Source organism: Brassica napus, chromosome C8, assembly GCF_020379485.1.
Source record: "Brassica napus cultivar Da-Ae chromosome C8, Da-Ae, whole genome shotgun sequence".
Taxonomy (NCBI): Eukaryota; Viridiplantae; Streptophyta; class Magnoliopsida; order Brassicales; family Brassicaceae; genus Brassica; species Brassica napus.
In genome coordinates, this window is record NC_063451.1 from 11,144,059 (window position 1) to 11,165,199 (window position 21,141).

General features: G+C 40.0%; 1 protein-coding gene and 1 long non-coding RNA gene across 2 annotated transcripts; both read right to left on the minus strand.

Moving 5' to 3' along the window:
- Positions 1–1,848: 1,848 nt before the first annotated feature.
- Positions 1,849–3,245, minus strand: LOC106386147. Its single transcript, XR_007327476.1, has 3 exons — positions 3,110–3,245; positions 2,749–3,031; positions 1,849–2,379 (listed from the first exon to the last, which is right to left on the minus strand). It is a non-coding gene; the product is annotated as an uncharacterized LOC106386147 (long non-coding RNA).
- A 4,409-nt stretch (positions 3,246–7,654) lies between these two features.
- Positions 7,655–11,219, minus strand: LOC106384704 (uncharacterized protein At3g43530-like). The gene is made up of 4 exons (XM_048765717.1): positions 10,666–11,219; positions 9,878–10,576; positions 9,642–9,803; positions 7,655–9,558 (listed from the first exon to the last, which is right to left on the minus strand). The coding sequence occupies exons 1-4, from the start codon at positions 10,831–10,833 to the stop codon at positions 7,753–7,755; spliced, it is 2,835 nt and encodes a 944-aa protein (XP_048621674.1). The 5' UTR covers positions 10,834–11,219; the 3' UTR covers positions 7,655–7,752.
- Positions 11,220–21,141: the final 9,922 nt, after the last annotated feature.

The window sequence follows — 21,141 nt, forward strand, 5'->3', positions numbered from 1 at the left end:
TTAAAAACCCTTGCAAACAAAGAATTTGGTTTGTCGATTAATCTCCACAACTGTTTTGCTAATAAAGCCGTATTAAAATTCTGAATATCTCTAAAACCAATGCCCCCTTCTGCTTTATCCTTACACAATTTGTCCCATGAAAACCAATGCATGCCTTTTGTATTGCCGCTGCCACTCCACCAAAAGTGAGCAATTGTGCTCGTAAGTTTCTTAGTAACCGTTTTTGGTAAACGGAAGCAAGACATAACATGAGTTGGCATGGGGGATTCTACTGCTTTTATTAAGACTTCCTTCCCGCCCTTCGTGAGAAATCGGAGAGTCCAATTATTGACCTTATTATTAACCTTTTCATTGAGAAAACCCAAACATTGTGTTTTAGAACCACCAAGACTTTCTGGGATTACCAAGTATGTTCCCATGCCACCTATTGTAGTAATACCCAATACCTGTTGTACCTCTAATCGTACTGAATCTGGTACCTTATGTCCAAACTGTAGGGACGATTTCAAAAAATTGATCTGCTGTCCAGACGCTCTTTCATAATCTTTCAAAATCTTTACAATGACCTCACATTCTTGCCTATTGGCTTTGCAGAAAAAGAAACTATCATCAGCAAATAATAAATGTGAAATTGCCGGACTGCCGCGCACAATTTTTAGCCCAGTTAGTAACTTTTATTCTTCTTTTTTCCGAATATTTTCTATTAGTGCTTCAGTGCACAAAATAAATAAATAAAGCGGCAAAGGATAACCCTGTCGAAATCCTCTATTTGGTATAATATGTCTTTTTGGCTGACCATTAATTAAAACTTTGTAATGTACCGAAGAGATGCAATACATTATCCGAGATATCCATCGTCGTGCGAAACCCAACTTTAATAAACATACAACTAGCGCTGGATTTCATTCATTTTAAAATAATAAATAGTTCTTAACATTTGATCAAACACGTTAAGGTGTTTAGATTTTTCGAAAACCTTTTGCCATACTCGGAATCTTATCTCACCGAGTTTTGCAAAATTAAAATATAGTTACTATTCCTAACGATTAGGCAAATTCGGTTATCATATTTTGTATAATTGTATTGTCTATGTTTCTATTGACCGAGATTGCTTTAAATTCCAAGGATTGTAGTCCAGGTTAATAGTTAAAGAATTAACCTGGATAGAAACAAAAGAGGTTGTGTTTTCCATATATTGTATCTAGCAAATCGTTTGGTTTGTTTTTACTAAATCTATTTTATTAAAACTGAAGTATAAGACAATCTATATTATTAAAGCATAATCTCTTATAAGATTTTGTCCTTGTTTTTGAGATAATTACCATGCTATTTATGAGTGAGTTACATAATTGGATACTTTTCTCTTTTTCTTTACACAATAAAACATTTATTGCTTGAAGCACATAAATGCTGGTTTCGATGCTGATTTCAGACCATTATACCCTTGGTCATTTAGTAAACTAGTTGGATTTTGGTTGGGAAATCGAAACAGGTAAGTAGCCTCTTTTGTTAGTATAGTTTAGACATTAAATATTGTTTGGTTTATAGGTTAGTGAGATTGATTATTAACCACATGATTTTATACTATTTTTTTTATGTAAGGATGGTTATAGCTTCTTTGTTTTTGAACAAAAGAGACTCTTGCGGAGGATGATAGAGGATGTATTAATTTAATTATCTTTTTCTATTTGTTTTATTGTTATTATTCATTGATCTCTCTATCTTTATTTATTTGTATTTTAAATTAAAAAATACATAAATAAATATGATTGCTATAATCAATTGTAATTTTTTTGTTTCTACATTTTAACATCTATTTTAATATATTTTAATAATTAACATGACAAATGATGAACAAAGTGTCTTGTGAGTGGATTTGAACACATAATTAGGCTGATTACAAAAGACAAGTAAAAAATTGTACACTAGCGTCTAAGAATTGGTTGCGCCTAACAAAAGCCGGTTGAGGCTACAAAAGAAAGTTTTAGTACATACATTACAAAATTGAGCATGAGGTAAAAGAGATTGTTAATCAGCACCTAAAAAGTAACTTGATCAAGACAGCTGAGATCACTATGTGCGTCTTGTTCGGGTATTGCGGACAGAGCGTCTATGGATGTGGTTGTTTGGGATTTGTGCACAGGGGGTTTGTGGATGTGGTTATCAGCAAAAAAAACGAGGTGTGGATGTGGCTGCTAGGGGTATGGGAAGTGTGGAAGTTGGGGTTGGGGTTGGGGTCAGGAGAGAGGTAGTACTCAGAGTCGTGCGAGTATGTAAAGCCATTTTCCATTTCTATGTTTGAGTACTCCAGCCACAAGAGCTTCTTCTTCTTTCAGTGTCCACTTATGCTTTGGGGCTCCCATTTTCACAGCTTTTTCTCTGTCAAGAGATGAAACCATCACAAAATGAATACTTTAGAAACATGAAATTAAGATGTAGAAGAGACGGTTAAGAGAATTCAACTTCTTCAATTTTATTAATGACTTAGATAATCAACAGAAAACACACACACCAAACATGCAAACACACTTACAAAAAAAAAATTACATTTGCTCAAAATATAAAACCAATAGGTTGCCGTTTACATATCTAAATCCAAATATGAAATATCATTGAAAATTAAATCTGATCCACAAAAGATTCAAACTTTGAATAGCCAGATGATGAAAATTACATAAACTAAGTATGAATCTCAAAATAAATCAAATTTCAAAATAAAAACTCAGATAAGAAAGGGAGATATGTTACTGTCAGATGCAGAGTTCTTGAGTTGTTCAAGAGTAGAGATGCTTAGAGATCAGACGGGGAAAGCTTGCCACGTTCTCTCTGGATGAGACCACACTTGACTCTGCTTTCCGTAGAAGAGAACGAACACTGCCGACCATCCACGAAGATCTTGAGCTCGGAATCCATGGCTGTCTCACCGGCCATCGAGGAGGAGCTTGACCACGGCGACGCGAAGGGACGTCTTGGAGAGGCCCTCCTGGCGGAGCAGCCTCTGAGCAAAAAGTTGGAGGCCGAGGAAGAGGAGCTGGAACATGAAAAAGGAGGAAGATCAGTGTTGGTACTCGAATGAGGAATGAAAAATCGACTAAGCTAGAGGTTCCACCATGGCTTGATAGAAACGCGAGTGACAAGGGTGTTTTGTTTGAGATTTTAGTTATCGGACGCAATGAGTGAGAGAAATTTAGATTTGGATTCTAGGAAAATTAGGGTTTTCACCTTCGCTTTTGGATTTTAAACGCGTGTTATGATTGGTTTCTTTTAGTTTACTATTAGTCTGGTTTGGTCGAGGGGGGGAGTTTAACTCCAAATGCCCTTATTGAAAAAAATTCATTCTTCTTGTCCCTTCTCTTTTCCCATTAGCCTTTTGTCTTTGAATTCCCTATACTAACCTTTCTTTCTTTAATATATTTCTTCTCCACCTCATTAATTCATTTAATTTTTCAATTAAATACACTCAACCAAACACAACAACCAAATGGGGTCCACAAACAACCTTAACCAATCAGATTTACCTTGGCCCACATGTCTTCATGTTTCCTCTCCTCTCTCCTCTGTAAGCGTGAAGAGCTCTTCTTCCTCATCCTTCATTGGCGATTTTGAAGCTTTAACATCAGGTAATTCTTGTCCGTTTTTCATGAAATTTTGTGTGAAATATCTTTTAAATGTTTGTGTAAACCATGGGTAACCTAAAAAAGTAAGAATTGATGAAAATTTGAAAGAGAAAAAATGAATTTAAAAACTGTGTATATGAATTTCGGGTTTAATTTATGTCCGTTTTTGATTAAATTTTTGCTGGAATACTTATAAAAATAAGTGTATATATCGGCTAGTGTAACAAAAGAAAGGTTGAATGCAAATTTTAAGAGATTTAAAAGGATTTTGTAAACTGTATTTATTGGTTTTAGGGTATATTTTATGTACGTTTTGAGCCCGTTTTGATGATTTCTTCGGTGTAATTTCATTAATATGAATTATATAACATGGGTAATGCAAAATCCGAACAAAATCGGACTAAAAACTTGATTAATTAGTGCAAGGATAATTTCTGGGTATTACTAAGATAACCCGTTTTACTAAGGCAACGTGGTATTACTGATACTACTGGTATTACTATGTTTACAAATATTACTAGTATTACTGGTTTTACTATATATATAGTATTGAAAAAAATTAGTATTAGTAAGAATGCTAACAGTAAAATATTACGTGAGAATTAAATTTAAACTTCTTAATAATGCTAATTCTAATTATAATTCATTTTATTTCAGGAAAATGCAAAATCCGCATTGTACAATCATTTGTTTTGATTATGGAGGATATTATATTAAAGATGGGGTTGAAATGAAATGGATTTCGGGAGATGGTGACGGGAAAGATGAAATTCACACTATTGTGTTGAAGAAATCAGTGGATGAGATCACACGCTCTGTTTTGGTTGAGCGTATTTGCAGAAAGATAAAGGTAGATGACTATAAGATGGAAGCGAAGATTAGTTACTTTCCAATGGTAATGTATTCGAACAAGCCATCATATATCTGGGAAGATGAAGACGTTTTTTGTTATCTAATGCAAGTAAATCAAGAGAATTGTAGAAGTGTTCTACATGTGGAGTTCAACAAAAGGGATGATGACACTGATTTCTATGGCAGTCTATCGGATAGAGAGGCTACTGAAAGAGGGGCTACTGATAGAGAGGCCACTGATAGAGAGGCTACTGAAAGAGGGGCTACTGATAGAGAGGCTACTGATACAGAAGCTATTGATACAGAGGCTATTGAGACAGAGGGTGGTGATGAAGAAGGTACTGAGAAGGATGCAACTGATAATGAAGGTACTGGTGGTGTGCTTACACTTTACGAAGACATTGAGATGCATGAGAATGCCACCGAAAGAGAAGCAGGACCCTCAGTTGAAGTCACACCAGTTGTCTATAAGGAGTGGGATGATGGTATGGATTTGGTTTTAGATCAAGAATTTAGAACCAAGGAGGAAGCGCAAACTCATATTCAGGCGGCGTCACATGTGAAGTGTTTTGAGTATGAGGTAATTAAGTCGGATACTAAGAGATATGTGATAAAATGCCGAGGAGCCAAAGAAGGCTGCAAGTGGTTTGTGCGTGTTGCAAAGTTAACGAATTCAGATCTTTGGTCAGTTAGAAGTTACATCAAGCAGCATAGATGTTCTGTTGTTACCACAAGAACACTGCCTAATAGAAGGAGAGGCACACAACAAATCGTTGCATCTATCCTGGCCCAAGATTATCCTGGAAGTTTTGACACACCACGTCCCAATGCTCTGATCGATTTGGTTCATCAGAGAGTTGCTGTGGAAGTATCATACACAACGGCATATAGAGGAAGAAGACTAGCTGCTAATAAAGTGCGCGGAACTCCTGAAGAGAGTTATTCTTTATTATATTGTTATATGCACATGCTGGAGCAGGTGAATCCTGACACAATAACTCGTGTGGTTGTGGATGAGGGCAAAAAATTTAAGTATCTGTTTTGGGCTTTGGGAGCTAGCATAGAAGGATTCCGCGCGATGAGAAAAGTCCTTGTTGTGGATGCAACACACCTGAAGACTGTTTATGGTGGAGTGTTATTTGTTGCGACTGCTCAGGATCCCAATCATCACCACTACCCAATTGCGTTTGGTGTTGCTGATGGTGAGAAATATGAGAGTTGGCTATGGTTTATGGAACAGTTGAAATCAGTGATATCGGATCTCCCTGGATTGGTGTTTCTTTCGGACAGAAACAAAGGCTTGATCAAGGCAGTACATCAAGTGTTCCCTCAGGCCGCTCATGGTTATTGTATATGGCATCTGTCTCAAAATGTTAAAGGCTACGTCCGTAACAACAGAGAAACATGTGCATTTAAGTTTATGGAGTGCGCACACGCTTATACAGAGGCGGAGTTCTTGGTCCTTTATGACGCTTTTGGCAGGAAATATCCTAGTGCAGCGGAGTATCTTGACAGAAGTTGTGAACAAAAGAAATGGGCTAGATGTTACTTTGAAGGAGTTAGGTACAATGTTGACACCACCAATTCAGCAGAATCTTTTAACGGTGTTATTAAGGACGCAAGAAAGTTCACCTTACTTCCAATGTTTGATTTTATCATTGGAAAAATTGCTGAATGGTTTAACAAGCACAGGAAAGAGGCAGCTGAAATGCCACCCGCACTGAAGCTTGTGCCTATAGTGGAGGAGGAAATGACTAAAAGATGTGTTGATGCAGGGTTTCTTCGGGTTGATGAGTTAAACAGCTTCCATCTCGAGTACAGTGTGCATGGTAGTGACGGGAAGCGTTATACCGTGGACATGGCTATGAACACGTGCACCTGTGGGCAATTTGATAAAGACAAATATCCATGTGTTCATGCAGTAGCTGCTGCCACATTCATGACTGAGAAAGCGGGAAAGGAACTCCATCTATCTGAGTATTGTTCTAAGTACTATTTGGTAGAGCAATGGGCTTTGGCTTATCACCGGACAATATATCCTGTTCCTCATATGTCTGATTGGGTTATACCAGAAGAAATTAGAGCAAAGAAAGTACTTCCTCCAGAATTTGAAGTCAAGAAAGGAAAACCACAACAAACAAGGAAACCATCAGCAGGAGAAGCGCGTGGAAGAGGAAAAAGAGGCAGAGGGAGTGGAAGAGGGAGAGCCACAAGCACAGACACAGGGAGAGCCAGAGGAAGAGGTATGGCAGCGTATTTTGAATGTGGAAGTGGTTCTGGTTCAGGTGTTTGATTGTTGAAATTTGTTTCATTGTGCTATTCCGACTACTAGGACTACTGGAATTACTATATGTTATTTGGACTACTAGAACTACTGGAATTACTATGTGTTATTTGAACTACTAGGACTACTTTGAATTACTATATGTTATTTGGACTACTAGAACTACTAGAGAATTACTATGTGTTATTTGAACTACTAGGAATACTGGGTTTACTATGTGTTATTTGGACCACATATATATTAGTATGAGTATTTATGTTTAGTATGTAGAATCGATATATATTTTATGATTATTATCAATTTGTAGACTAGTTACTTACTAAATATATATTAAGACTATTTTTTATGATTATTTCAGCAGTTTAAGAAAAATCTTTTCATTTTTTCAAAAAACTCTCTTAACTTTCATTGTTATTGTATGAATGGTTAGACAATAGTAAGGAAAATCTAAAAAAATACGTATTTATGGCAAATGCTTCCTGAAAATGTCTTCTTTAATAATTATTATAGTGTAAAAGCATCAGTTTTACTACAAAAAAGCTCATTTTCTCAGGGTTTTACTAGATAAACCTAAAAATTGCCAAAAGATTACTATGTGTAAGGTAGTATTACTAAGTCCTTGAAACTTACCAAGAATTACTAAGTGTAATCAAAATATAATATCAAAATATATGACGGCTGCACGTTTTACATGTGCATTTTTATCCATGCACGTTTTACATGTGGTTTGCATTTTACTTATTTTATAAAATGGAGTATTTTTCAAAAATTTTAAAAAGTAATTTTTTTAAAAAATTATGAAGTATTTTTCCAAAATTTTGACCAAAGTTTCCACTGTAATTTTGAGTTACCACACCTGTTTAAAAAGCATAAAACATCCAGAAACTTAACATAACATCCAGAAGCAGAAACATAACATCCTAACAAGTTCAAGAGAAGCATTTTAGGCAGAAACATAACATCCTAACTTGAATAATACATATACATAACATAAGCATTTTAGGTTTTTGTTTTAAGCTTCTTCTTTGGCACTTCTAGCTCATCAGTCTTTCCCTCAGTGAAAGGAGACTGCACCCACCGTGATGGTTCACTTTTTCTCTTCTCCGGCAGCGGCGTACATGGCTTCAATGTAGCCTCAGTCTTCTTCGGCCTGTCTTTCTTCTTAGGTGCACCATCAGCTTTAGCTTTCTTTTTTTCAGCTCTAGCTTTCTTTTTTTCAGCTTCAGCTCTCATTTTTGCTAGTCTCTCAGCTCTGGGAATGCCATACGGCACTGCTATGACCTTGACCTTAGGCTTGCGCTTAGTCTTTAATTCTACCTCAACTGACTTCTCAGCTAGCTCAGTCTGTTTCTTAGCGGGACTCTCCACAAGATTATCTTTAATTTCCTCAGCTTTTTCCTCCTCTTCCTCCACATCTAGATCGACATCAGATTCAACTGACTTCTCAGCTAGCTCAGCATGTTTCTCAGAGGGACTCTCCACAGGATTATCTTCACTTTCCTCTGCTTTTTCCTCCTCTTCATCCACATCTTGATCCTCTTTCTCAGCTAACTCAGCATCTTTCTCAGTAACCTCAGCCTCTTTCTCAACAATCTCAGTCTGAATAGCTTCTTGCTCTGTCTGAGTATCTTCTACCTCAACCTCTTTCTCAGCTAGCTCAGCAATCCCTGTTACCACAACAATCTCTGGTGATATAGAGATTGCTTTCCTCGCATCTGCTGCCTTAGTTCTACCACGTGGTGTAATGACTATTACTCCGGTAGAGGTAGGAGTTCCCTTGGATTCTACTTTCTCAGCCTCTTTCTCTTCTTGAACCTCTTTCTCAGCCTCTTTCTCACCCTCTTCCTCACCCTCTTTCTCTTCTTGAACCTCTTTCTCAGCCTCTTTCTCACCCTCTTTCTCTTCTTGAACCTCTTTCTCAGCCTCTTTTTCACCCTCTTTCTCTTCTTGAACCTCTTTCTCAGCCTCTTCCTCACCCTCTTTCTCAACCTCTTCCTCAGCCTCAGACTCATCATCAATTGTCCTCCAAAATTCTTCTGCTTGCACTCTCACTCTTTCCTGAAGCCTTAACAGAGAACTTTCTCCATCTGATTCCTCCACGTATTCTTCGCCTTTCTCAACAGAGTCACTGTTTTCTTTGTCTTTTTCAGGTTCGTGGTCTTTCTCTTCTTCACCCTTCTCATTGTTTTCTTTCTCACCATCCTTACTGTTTTTCCCACCCGAGACCACATCCTTTTCCTCGCCAGACTCACTGTTTTCCTTGTCTTCCTTAGCCTTCTCACTGTTTTCCTTCCCTTCAGCTCTACCATAATCTCTATCATCCCATCCAAAATCCATATCTTCACCATAGTTCCTCTCCTCATTTTTGTTGCTCTCAATAGAAGTCAGCTTTTCTTCTATTTTCTTAGCCCTTCTTCTAAGTTGGCGCTGATTCTTTTCAAATTTACTCATCCTCACATCCATATCACCCAGCTTTGCCTCCACCACTGATTTAAGACCAGAAAACCCTTCACTTATGGCCCCCAAAATCTTTTCTTCCAGAGCTTTCAAGCTCTCCAACCCAGATTTAGAAGACGAATCTTCTAAAAACGTCACCTTTTCTTTGTCCTTCTTCTTTTTAAACACTCGTGCAGCAACATCTAAGTCGTATAGCTTTTTCCAAAATATCTTCTTATGCTTCACATTTAGCCAGTGGTTCCAAGTATCACTTGTGCTTCCCTCACAATGATACTCTCGCTCCTCATCAATTATACGAGCCAGCATGATTTCCTCACCCACAGTTGGCACCAACACACTGTTAATAACCTGGAAAAAAAACAGAAAAGGAAAATCAGTTTAAATTTTATTATATTCTTCTAGTTTCTACTACAAAGTATATATACATATACCTTTGTGTGTCCAAGTGCAGCATATATATCTTCCAAAGGATAGCCCTTCATGCTACTCTTTGTAAAGCGGCTCTTGCACATCCTAGGACAATCTTCAGAAGGTGTGTCTGCAGATAGTCGAAATGTTTTCCCCAGCTTAGGAATACACTCAAAAGCCAAAATCTACACAAATATTGTAGCGCTGTCAGATTTACGGTTATAAAACAACTCATATTTGACTAGATTGTATGCTTTACCTCTAATGGAATTATGAATCCAGGAAAGCCGCATGCCGGGTGCACTTCACCCTTCAGAAGCTCCATCATATGCTTAATGTTCTTTATTGCATCTTCAAATGTCAAACGACCCCATGGAAATGTTCTGCAAACATCCAAATCTTCCACGATCCTTAAGATGAACGGGTCTACTGGTCCGGAATCCTTTGCCTGTCCTCTGATAACCCGACCAAGGAAGAACAAGACAGCCATCTTCAATCTATCATTGCATGGCGTCTTCATAGACAACAGCTTCTGCTCCACATCTGTTATGGTGATCTTCTTTAGTCCACCGAAGTAATAATCCACAAACTTCGTACTCCCGAGCTTCAAATATTTCCTTGGATACTCATGGCAGTCTAAGCCCGAGATGAGGGCATGCTCCCTCATAGAATAGCGGATGGGAACACCATTCAGACTAAACCATGCAACATCTTCTTCTTCAGTCGAAATGGTGCGCAAGAGTAACATCCACATTCCTTGGAGCTTCAGGTATTGTTCATCAGGCATGTGGAAGAAGTGACGAAATTGAGGATGGGTTGTGAACCATTTAACCTCCTCCTTAAGCTTCTTAATCACGTCCACTGTATTCTTCACAAAGCACTTGGTTTGAATCTTGCAAGTCTTCGTGAACTCTGTGCTCTTGAAGTATAATTCAAGGGGCTGTGGTGGTTGCCTTGCCTGCAATCATAATATATATGTATTAGTCATTTGTTACTACTAAAACTAGTATACTTTCACACTGACAATGAAACGAGTGCAAAAACTACCTTAGATGATACATCAGACATGTCATCACTTTCTGAATCAACAGAGAGAGAAACTACAGTCGTTTCTCTTGCCGGCTCATTCCCAGCTGAGACCGCCTTTCTAGCTCTAGTTCTACTGGAGACTCCAACGCACGTAGTAGATGGATTCTTTCTTTTTCGGCCCTTCATTTCCTGTACAAGAAGTTAGAAACGCTGTTAAGAACACAACAAGTCACCGTCAATTACTCCAAATGCAAACCGCATAGCAAACATCAATTATTACATCTCAACAATGCAATACTCAGAGGAAACTACTCACTTACGAAAGGAACGAAGATGGAGACTAGAATTTCGTCGGAGAAAGAAGAAGAAACGAAGCGGTTCTCGATTCTAGAGAGTTGAGACCCGAGAAATAAGAGGGAGAGAGGACGTCTACGGAGAGATTAATGGATTCTTGATTTAGACGAAGGAGGACGACGAAGAAAGCCACAACGCACGGAGGCTAGGGTTTCGTCGCAATCGCAAGAGAGAAGCCGGAGAGGAACGAGACGGGATTTAGATTTAGGTGGAGAGGGAGAGAGACAAAACGCTTCGTTTAGAGTATAGGATCCAGTTCAGTTTGGTTGGGTCGGGTAGAGCAGGTCGGGTTGGTAATAAGTTGGTTTCATTAAGGTCCCTAGCGTCTTTAACCACGTTTTACCCGATTTTATATTTAAAAAAAAATAAAAAATATATTCTTTTTTATTACAGGGTGAATTCAGCATTTCTAATGGAGAGGGAGGGGCATTTCGAGTTAAACTCCGTTGAGGGGTGATAAAGTCATTGAACAACAAGAAAGTGTGTGTCAAGTGTAATGCGTCTTTTGTTGCAATTGAAAAGTGAAAAAGTATCTATAAGAATAATTTTCTCGCTATTTATATACGAATGCAACAAAATCAATTAATTTAACAAATTCAGTTAATATATCTTGGTTTTGAACCGTAATTTTGTGTGCCATCAATACTATTTTCCTATTTCGACGTAATTGATATTTTGCTTATTTTGTGCCATCAAATATTTACTATTCTATTGCATTTATAAAACTCATTAATGTGAACTCTACGATATTTCTAAAGTGAGTGACCTATATTAATATAAACTTAATAGGTAAAAACCCGCCCTACGGGTGGGTATGTAAATGACTGAATAATATAAAATATCTTAAATTGTAATGAAAATTTGAAAATGTAATTTTATTAACAATCAAAAATTCTCATGCTCTTTCAATTCAAGTCAAGGGTGGTAGCATCAATCGTCGGTGTGGTTGTTTCAACAACAACATCTACAGGATCAGAGCCAGTTGATACCCAGCCTTGTCCTCTGTATTTTTTGAGATTGTGTTTTCGGCGTCGTGAACAACTGCATAAGGTAGAGCTTCCCAATCTGCAGCCATCAAGGGTTTGTTAGCGTTCAGAACATTACGGTCTTTGATTTCAGGCATGTGAGACACATCTTCAGTGGAATTGTGCACTTGTACTATATGGCTTATATCAACTGTTCGAGGATTCCAACACACTACATTTTTCACCAGTAGGCAATGTCAAATACAAATGAACGCATGTGTAGAGAACTCTCAAGTCTCACAAGACAAAAAATATATAGTTATAAGTGCCACAATCGCTAAATCAGTATCTACATAAATTGATAATGTAACTGACCTAGAAGTCGTGATCCTCGCAACGAAGAATACCTAGTCAACATAATTTAGGAAAAAAATTATGGATGCTTGTATAGATTAACACACTAATCTTAAGATTTCACAAAAACTAATCAAACAATCTCCTTCACCGGAAGATATAAAATCAAAGAGGCGACACATGTCCGATGGTAGGAGATGATTGACGGCAGCACTGGTTGAAGATGAGTTTCTCACAAAAGAAAAAATTAAAACACTACTGCTGGGATTACCTTGTCGAGTAATAGCATGTCGACACACATTAGCTACATTTTCTGTACATATTATGACATCACCCGCAATTTCTTATGTCATCTTTGTCCTGTATTTGACAATCTTGGCTCTGTCATTAATAGGCTTGGTGGTGCCCGAGCAGCAACAGCCTTTAAGAATATTTTGAGAGATACTTCAGCTTCTTAGCAGACTCATTGGCTTTCTGAATCACATCTGCCATAGTTTCTTACCTGTAATGCATGTTTCAATTCAGAACTTAACAATCAAAGCGTAATAATAGGTACTCTTTGGGTGATATCAGGAAGGCGAATTAACAAATGACAGTTAGCAGCATTCAAACTTATAGATTCATGTGAAAGTGAAATCGACCATGGGATATATAACGTTGGAAAAAATAGTAGCTTCTAGTAGTAACATAGGAAGCACAGACATACAAAACCATAGCTTCTAATACATTGCATATTTCAATTAAAAACTTAAGAATCAAAGTGTAACAAAGAAATTTTCTAGATGATATCATCAAAGCGCATTAAAATTAAAACTATCAGTGTTCACACCGTAGCTTCTAATAGCAACATGGGAAGTGTCAAGGATACGATAGTATCATGAGAATATATCTATCATATATACTTAAGGAATGTATAGTTATTGGCTTAACCTAGCTCTCACGCTAACCTTTGTATAAATACTTGTGTACATGCTTCTCATAATAATAACACAACATTCTTATATGGTATCAGAGCAGTCTACGATACCCTAAATATTTTTCTTTTTCTTTTCTTTTGCCGTCAGCTTCTTCTTCCTCAAAACACAAACCATGGCTGCACACACTGCGGAAATTATCACCGCCGACAAACAAACCCTTCTCAACGTCAACATGTCAAACGTGACAAAACTCACCACCAGCAACTACCTCATGTGGAGTTTGCAGGTGCACGCCTTGTTAGACGGTTATAACTTGGCCGGTTACCTTGATGGAACCACTCCCCCACCACCTGATACGATCATCACTGATGGTGTTCCCGCTCCCAATCCCGCACTTGCAATTTGGAAGCGTCAAGACAAGCTCATCTTCAGCGGTCTTCTTGGGGCAATCACTATGACCATTCAGCCCATTCTGTCCAGATCTGCTTCAGCAGCCGACATCTGGAGAACCCTTGCTGCAACGTATGCAAATCCGAGCCGTGGCCATCTGCAACAAATCAGGCTCCAACTGAAACAATGGGAAAAAGGCACTAAGACGATCGATGAGTTCATCCAGGGCCTGACCACAAAGATTGATCAACTGGCGCTGTTTGGCAAGCCTATGGATCTTGAAGATCAAATCGCTAAGGTGATTGAGGGTCTTCCAGAGGACTACAAATCAGTTGCAGATCAGATTGAGGGAAGAGACGTTGCTCCAACCTTCACTGAAGTTCATGAAAAACTTCTCAATCATGAAGTAAAGTTACTGGCGAACTCAACTGCGGCTGCTATCATCTCAACACCAGTAACAGCTAACACAGCCAACACGCGCGGACGTGGCTATCAGGGACGCTCATCAACTCAGCACTGGAACCAAAACAAAGGTTCTGATCACTACTCTGCATCAAGACAGGACCAATGTGGAGGCAGAGGATATCAGGGTAAGTGTCAACTCTGTGGCACTCATGGCCACAGTGCGCGTCGATGCTACCAGCTACTCAACCGTCAGCTCACGCCAAACAACCAAGTCTCCACACCAACCTTTCCACCATGGCAGCCAAAGGCAAATATAGCAACTGGAACTGCTCAAACCGACAACATGTGGCTCATGGACAGCGGCGCAACACATCACATGACCAGTGATCTCCACAACCTCTCGCTTCACAATCCGTATCACGGCAATGACCTGGTTCAGATAGGAGATGGCTCAGGACTCTCCATCACTCATACTGGTTCAGTATCACTTTCTTCTCCCTCTCGCGCTTTTCGTTTAACTGATGTTCTATGTGTCCCTAATATTCACAAAAACCTCATCTCTGTTTATCGGTTGTGTAATGCTAATAAGGTTTCTGTTGAATTCTTTCAGGTGAAGGATCTGAGCTCGGGGGTCCCGTTGCTCCAAGGCAAAACTAGAGGCGAGCTGTATGAGTGGCCATTTTCACCGTCAACCCTTACATCCTTCTTTGCCAATACCTCAACCAAAATCTCACCCAAAGAATGGCATGACAGACTTGGCCACCCAGCAGTCCCTGTTTTAAAATCTATTATTTCTTCTTTTCAACTTCCGTGTTCTCAAGTTGTTTCTCAAACATTGTCTTGTTCTGATTGCTCTATCAATAAAAGTCACAAACTTCCATTTTTCCAAACCTCTATTACCTCAAACCGACCACTTGAATATCTTTTTGCTGATGTCTGGACGTCCCCGGTTGTCTCAGTCGACAATTTCAAATACTACTTGGTGATTGTAGATCACTACACCAGATATTCGTGGCTATATGCAATGAAAAATAAATCAGATGTTCGAGACATTTTCATACCATTCAAAAGCCTTGTTGAAAACAAGTTCAATACAAGGATTGGTACGTTCTTCTTCTCAGACAACGGGGGCGAGTTCTTAGCCCTTCGGTCCTTTCTTGCAACAGCCGGAATCTCTCATCTCACCTCACCGCCTCACACACCCGAACACAATGGACTTTCAGAAAGGAAACACAGACACGTTGTCGAAACCGGCTTGTCGCTTCTCACACACGCTGGCATGCCTTCTTCCTATTGGACTTACGCCTTCGCGACTGCAATATACCTAATCAATCGGCTCCCAACACCAGTTCTGAATATGACGTCTCCATTTCACAAACTTTTTGGAGAAATTCCCAACTACGGAAAGCTACGGACCTTCGGCAGTCTTTGCTTTCCTTGGCTCTGACCGTACACTCATCACAAACTGGAGAACCGTTCAACTCCCTGCGTCTTCTTAGGCTACTCCCTCACACAGAGTGCTTACATCTGTCTGCAGCCAGCCTCAGGTCGAATTTACATCTCCAGACATGTCAAGTTCGATGAGAGCTCCTTTCCCTTCAACACTTTAAGTAAACCGGCTGATCCAAGCTCAACCTAACCACCCACAAATTCCTTTCCTCCTGCAGAACAAATCCCAGTCCCAGCGCCACTCGTACAGCAGCCGACAGTCGCGCCTCAAGAGCCTCAGGTACAACCGATCTCTGATTCTAACCAGACTGTTTTGCAGGAAAGTGATACAACGGAGTCCTCTGCAACTCAACCTGAGAGACAAGATGATTCCCAAACCAGAAATAATCCTCCCCTCACACCCAATCAACCAGAAACCAGCCACCAAACTCCACCTTCATCATCAAACCCTACCGTTACCACTACATCTCAACCCATCATCCCTCCGGCTCCACCCACACACAACTATCACCCAATGCAGACCCGTCGCAAAAACAACATAACCAAACCCACAACCAAATATATCCTATCCGCATCCCTGAACCCTGACATACCACCTGAACCACTGACACTTGCTCAAGCTCTTAAAGATAAGCGATGGAGAGGATCTATGTCTCATGAGATCGATGCTTTTGCTCAAAACCAAACATTCGATTTGGTACCGCGACCACAAAATGTTCATGTTATCGGCTGCAGATGGCTTCACAAGAATAAATTTAAAGCTAACGGTACTCATGAAAGGTGCAAATCACGCTTAGTAGCAAAAGGGAACACTCAGAAACCTGGTCGTGACTACACTGACACTTACAGTCCTGTGATCAAGTCTACAACTCTTCGTCTTGTCCTCGATGTTGTGGTCACTCGATCATGGTCCATTCGGCAACTAGATGTGAACAATGCTTTCCTACAAGGCACACTCACTGATGAGGTTTACATGGAGCAACCACCAGGCTTTGTCGACACAGACAATCCATCCTTCGTTTGTCGTCTTAAAAAGGCCATCTACGGCTTGAAACAAGCTCCTCGAGCCTGGTACACAGAGTTGAAAAATTATCTTCTCACTGTCGGTTTTGCTAACTCTCTTGCAGACACCTCGCTGTTCATTCTTCGGCATGGCTCATCATGCATCTACCTGCTCGTATATGTAGATGACATACTTGTGACCGGTAATGATGAAGCAATGATTCAACGTATACTTCGCCAACTTGCTGAGCGTTTTTCTATAAAAGATCCAGAAGATCTCAACTACTTCTTAGTCATTGAAGCACATCGATCTCCTGCTGGTCTTCATCTTTCCCAAAGGAAATATATTCTCGACCTACTACACAAACATGGGATGCTCGAAGCAAAACCAGTAAGCACACCTATGGCCTCTTCTCCGAAGCTCACTCTCCTCTCTGGCACATCGCTCTCTGATCAGACCGCTTATCGTCAACTAATTGGTGGTTTACAATATCTGGCCTTAACGAGATTGGACATATCTTATGCGGTTAATCGCCTGTCTCAGTTTATGCACAGACCCACAGACTTGCATCTTCAGGCTGCTAAGCGAGTTCTCAGGTATCTGGCCGGTACCAGCACTCATGGTGTCTTCTTCTCCGCCAAAAACTCCCTTACACTTCATGCATTCTCCGACGCTGATTGGGCTGGAGACTCAGACGATTATATCTCCACCAACGCTTTCATCATTTACCTTGGTAGCCATCCGATTTCATGGTCAGCCAAGAAGCAAAAGAGTGTCGCAAGATCATCAACCGAAGCAGAGTACAGATCCGTCGCTAACACTGCGTCTGAACTCCGCTGGATCTGTAACTTACTCACTGAAATGGGCATTACATTACCAGCTACTCCGGTTATCTACTATGACAACGTAGGTGCCACGTTTCTTTGTGCAAATCCTGTCTTCCACTCACGGATGAAACACGTCGCCTTAGATTACCACTTTATCCGAGGTCAAATCCAGAATGGCATTCTCAGAGTAGCTCATGTCAACACTAAAGATCAACTTGCAGATGCCTTAACCAAACCACTTCATCGGAGCAGATTTACTGAGCTTAGAGACAAGATCGGAGTGTCTACCGTCCCTCCGTCTTGCGGGGGCGTGTCAAGGATACGATAGTATCATGAGAATATATCTATCATATATACTTAAGGAATGTATAGTTATTGGCTTAACCTAGCTCTCACGCTAACCTTTGTATAAATACTTGTGTACATGCTTCTCATAATAATAACACAACATTCTTATAGGAAGCACATATATGACAATTACTCAAGATATAGAAAACTACCTCAAATCTTTAATGGTAGAATCTTCCACGGACTTTTTGCTTTTATAGAAGACAACCTTCGGCGGTGGAGACAACCAATCGTCATCACCTGCTACTTCAATCACTTCTTTTTTTTTTTTTTGAATGAATGTTAAATTTATTCATCAAAAAAGCCTTATTACAACAAGTGCATCCTGTTTAGTATTAAAGAGCAACAACTACAACTCTGATCTACTTCAACTACAGGAAAATGAGGCTATCTACATTCTAGTAGTAAACCAAAACTGCATAAGATCTTCCATCCCCTTTATCCCTTTCATACGTATCAAACTTATTTTGTTTCTTATCCCTTTATCAATCAACCGATTCAGTACAGGCAACGGCAACATCTTATCACCATGTCTGATCTTGTTTCTTTCTCTCCATACTGCATAAAGAACAGCTTGGAACCAGGGGCGGACCCACGTTATAGAATAGGGGGTCATCTGACACATGTTTAATTTTATATCTTTGTGTTTGTATAACAACTAATGAAAAAGTCTGTAGCTGAGTTGGTCTTTTCCTTTACAGCTGACACACCTTTTCCCGGTTCAATTCCAGCCTCTTACATTTTGATTGTTTATTTTTTTCTATATGAATTATGTGACACCCCTTAAAAGCAAAATTGGGTCCGCCACTACTTGGAACGCATATCGGATGCAAAACAAACTCTTCCTCTCCCTAGTTACATCAATAATAATCTCCATGATCTCTGACCAGACATTGGTGTAAGAGCTTCTGAGAATGCCTTTTGCAATGTACTCCCAGACTTGGCCTGTGTAAGAACACTCGAAGAATAGGTGATTTCTTGATTCAGGTGGTGTCAATGCCTTGGCTCCACTTAGCAATTCTGTCCAGTGTAGACATTCTATCTCGCATAGAAATCCATGTCACAAACGCATATTTTGGGGTAGCTTAAGCAAACCAGACACCTCGAGCCCAAGTACAAGAAGGCTTAATCTCTCTTAGCAACATCCAAGTCTCTTGAGTAGAAAACTTCCGACGGAACCCTGATTTTCTTCTCCAAAGACTTATATCTCTGTTTGGTTCCTCTCTATTACCCTCAACTCATCTTCTATCTTATTGAGTATACACGTTCCGTGTCTTCTTCTTCTTCGAGAACTCAACACTGCCTCCTCCACTGTCGCTCTCTTACCCACTCCCAAGTCAACAATACCACAATCACCCAATAAGTCTGCAAGCAAACCCTTATTAGACCAATTATCGAACCAGAGTGAAGTATGTCTTCAATTCCCCAACTTCTTTTTTTTTAAAATTGTTTAGCCAAATATCTCTCAACTTCAACATCTTACGCCACATCCAAGATCCCACTTGTGTGTTAATACTTACTTCCCAGAAGCTCTTTCCTTTAAGTAAATTTGATCGAATCCACTTATCCCATAACGAGACTCCAGCAAGCATTCTCCAAATCAGCTTGAGACCATACACTCTGTTTACTTCTCTTAAGTCCCTAATCCCCAATCCACCTTCACTCTTCATTCTACAAATCTTCGTCCAAGCTACTTTAGCCTTAGTAGCCTTCAGCACTGGCCCTGTCCATAAGAAAGCCGGACATATTTGTTCCACCTCCTTGATGCACTTACTAGGCAATCTGAACACAGCAATCCAGAAATTGATGATACTGATAAGCACCGAATTGATTAGCTGGAGACGACCAGCATATGACAAGAAACGACACGTCCAAGTGCTAATCTTGCTTCTAATTTGCTCAAGTAGGGGAGTATAATCTTGCTTGCTCATCGCTTTGGTCATAAGAGGAAGTCCCAAGTAGCGTACAGGAAGCTCTCCTTCAGCAAAATTGAAATTCTCCAATATATTACTCTTCTCAGCCTCTGGGATTCCTACCATGTAAATGGTTGATTTCTCAAGACTTATGCTTAGTCCGGACCAGTCTTCAAACTCCTCAAATACTGAAAGACCACCCTGTACAGACTCCTTCGAACCTTCCACAAACACCATTAAATCATCTGCGAAACAGAGATGGGTGAGGGAGAGCTTATGGCAACCCGGATGAAGCTTGAATTTCCTCTCTTCCACTGCTTTATCAATTTTCCATGATAGAACATTCATACACAGTACAAATAAATACGGTGAGAGAGAGCAGCCCTGGCGAAGACCTCTAGAGCTTTGAAAATAACCCGCAAGGTCCCCATTCACTTGCACCGAAAATGATGGTGTTGTAATACAGAGCTCGATCCAATGAATGAACCGCACTGGGAATCCTAATGCACTCAAGATCTTCAAGACAAACGACCATTGTACCGAATCGAATGCTTTAGAAATGTCGATTTTCATAACACCATTGAGAAACCTTTTCTTTATGATTGTCTTTGACGAGTTCAGAGGCAAGCAGAACATTCTCCATAAGGAGTCTCCCTTGCACAAACACTGACTGATTCTCTAAGATTATCCTCGGTAGCAGCTTCTTCAATCTGTTAGCCAATATTTTCGAGATTACCTGATAAAGAACATTACAGCACGCGATCGGTCTGTAATCTTTCATCTCAAGAGAGTCTAGCTTCTTAGGGATCAAAGCCACTATAGTGGAGTTCACACCTTTAGGGAGAAAACCAAATCTGAAGACAGACTGCACAGCTACAGCAAAATCATCTGCTATTATCGGCCAGGTAGTTTTAAAGAACTCTGCTGGATAACCATCTGGGCCAAGAGACTTGTTATTAGGCATAGCAAAAAGTACTTCAATCACTTTCATCTCTCTCCTCCGTTATATTCCTTCTCAGTGAACTTGAAAAGTTTGACCCGGTACACCGCAAAGCCCTCTTACCGCTAGGAGTAGAAGCCATACTCAACGAAGACGACTCGCACGAAGATGACGTATCTGAAGAGTACGATGCGTTCATGGAGATACCGTTTCTCCTCAGAGGCGAACTCTGCGACGTTTTCTTCGCGGGAGACGCCGTAAAGGTTAGGTTTTTCGTTTTATCAGCAGCAACAGACTTCTTCACCGGTTTCTGCTGCAGCTTGTTACCGGCGGGACTAAGAACTGATCGAAACTCTCGGTCGGAGGAATCCACAGAGTGTACTATTGGTTCGACGCGTTCACAGAAGGTACTCTTGGTTTAGCGCGTTCACAGAAGGTTAGGTTGCTCGCCACCGGGCCGAGTTCGTTGGACAAATGTTAAAGCCAACACAAAAGCGAAGCCCATAACTTTACCTTTTAATGAAACGGTGAGTTTCATTCTCCTTGGACACGTGTCGGCTTCTCAAGATTTGAATTAGTGACGTGTCCGCCTACGTGGAAAGCCTAGGAGGGAAGCAAACCCAACTTTA

Bases quoted from the DNA above. Each gene is read 5' to 3' on its own strand.
- LOC106384704 (XM_048765717.1), bottom strand. From the start codon at position 10,833: ATGAAGGGCCGAAAAAGAAAGAATCCATCTACTACGTGCGTTGGAGTC. The intron at 9,804-9,877 runs GTAAAGCATACA...ATATTTGTGTAG, and splicing joins GATTCATAATTCCATTAGAG to ATTTTGGCTTTTGAGTGTAT. The intron at 9,559-9,641 runs GTATATGTATAT...TTTTTTTTCCAG, and splicing joins CTGCACTTGGACACACAAAG to GTTATTAACAGTGTGTTGGT.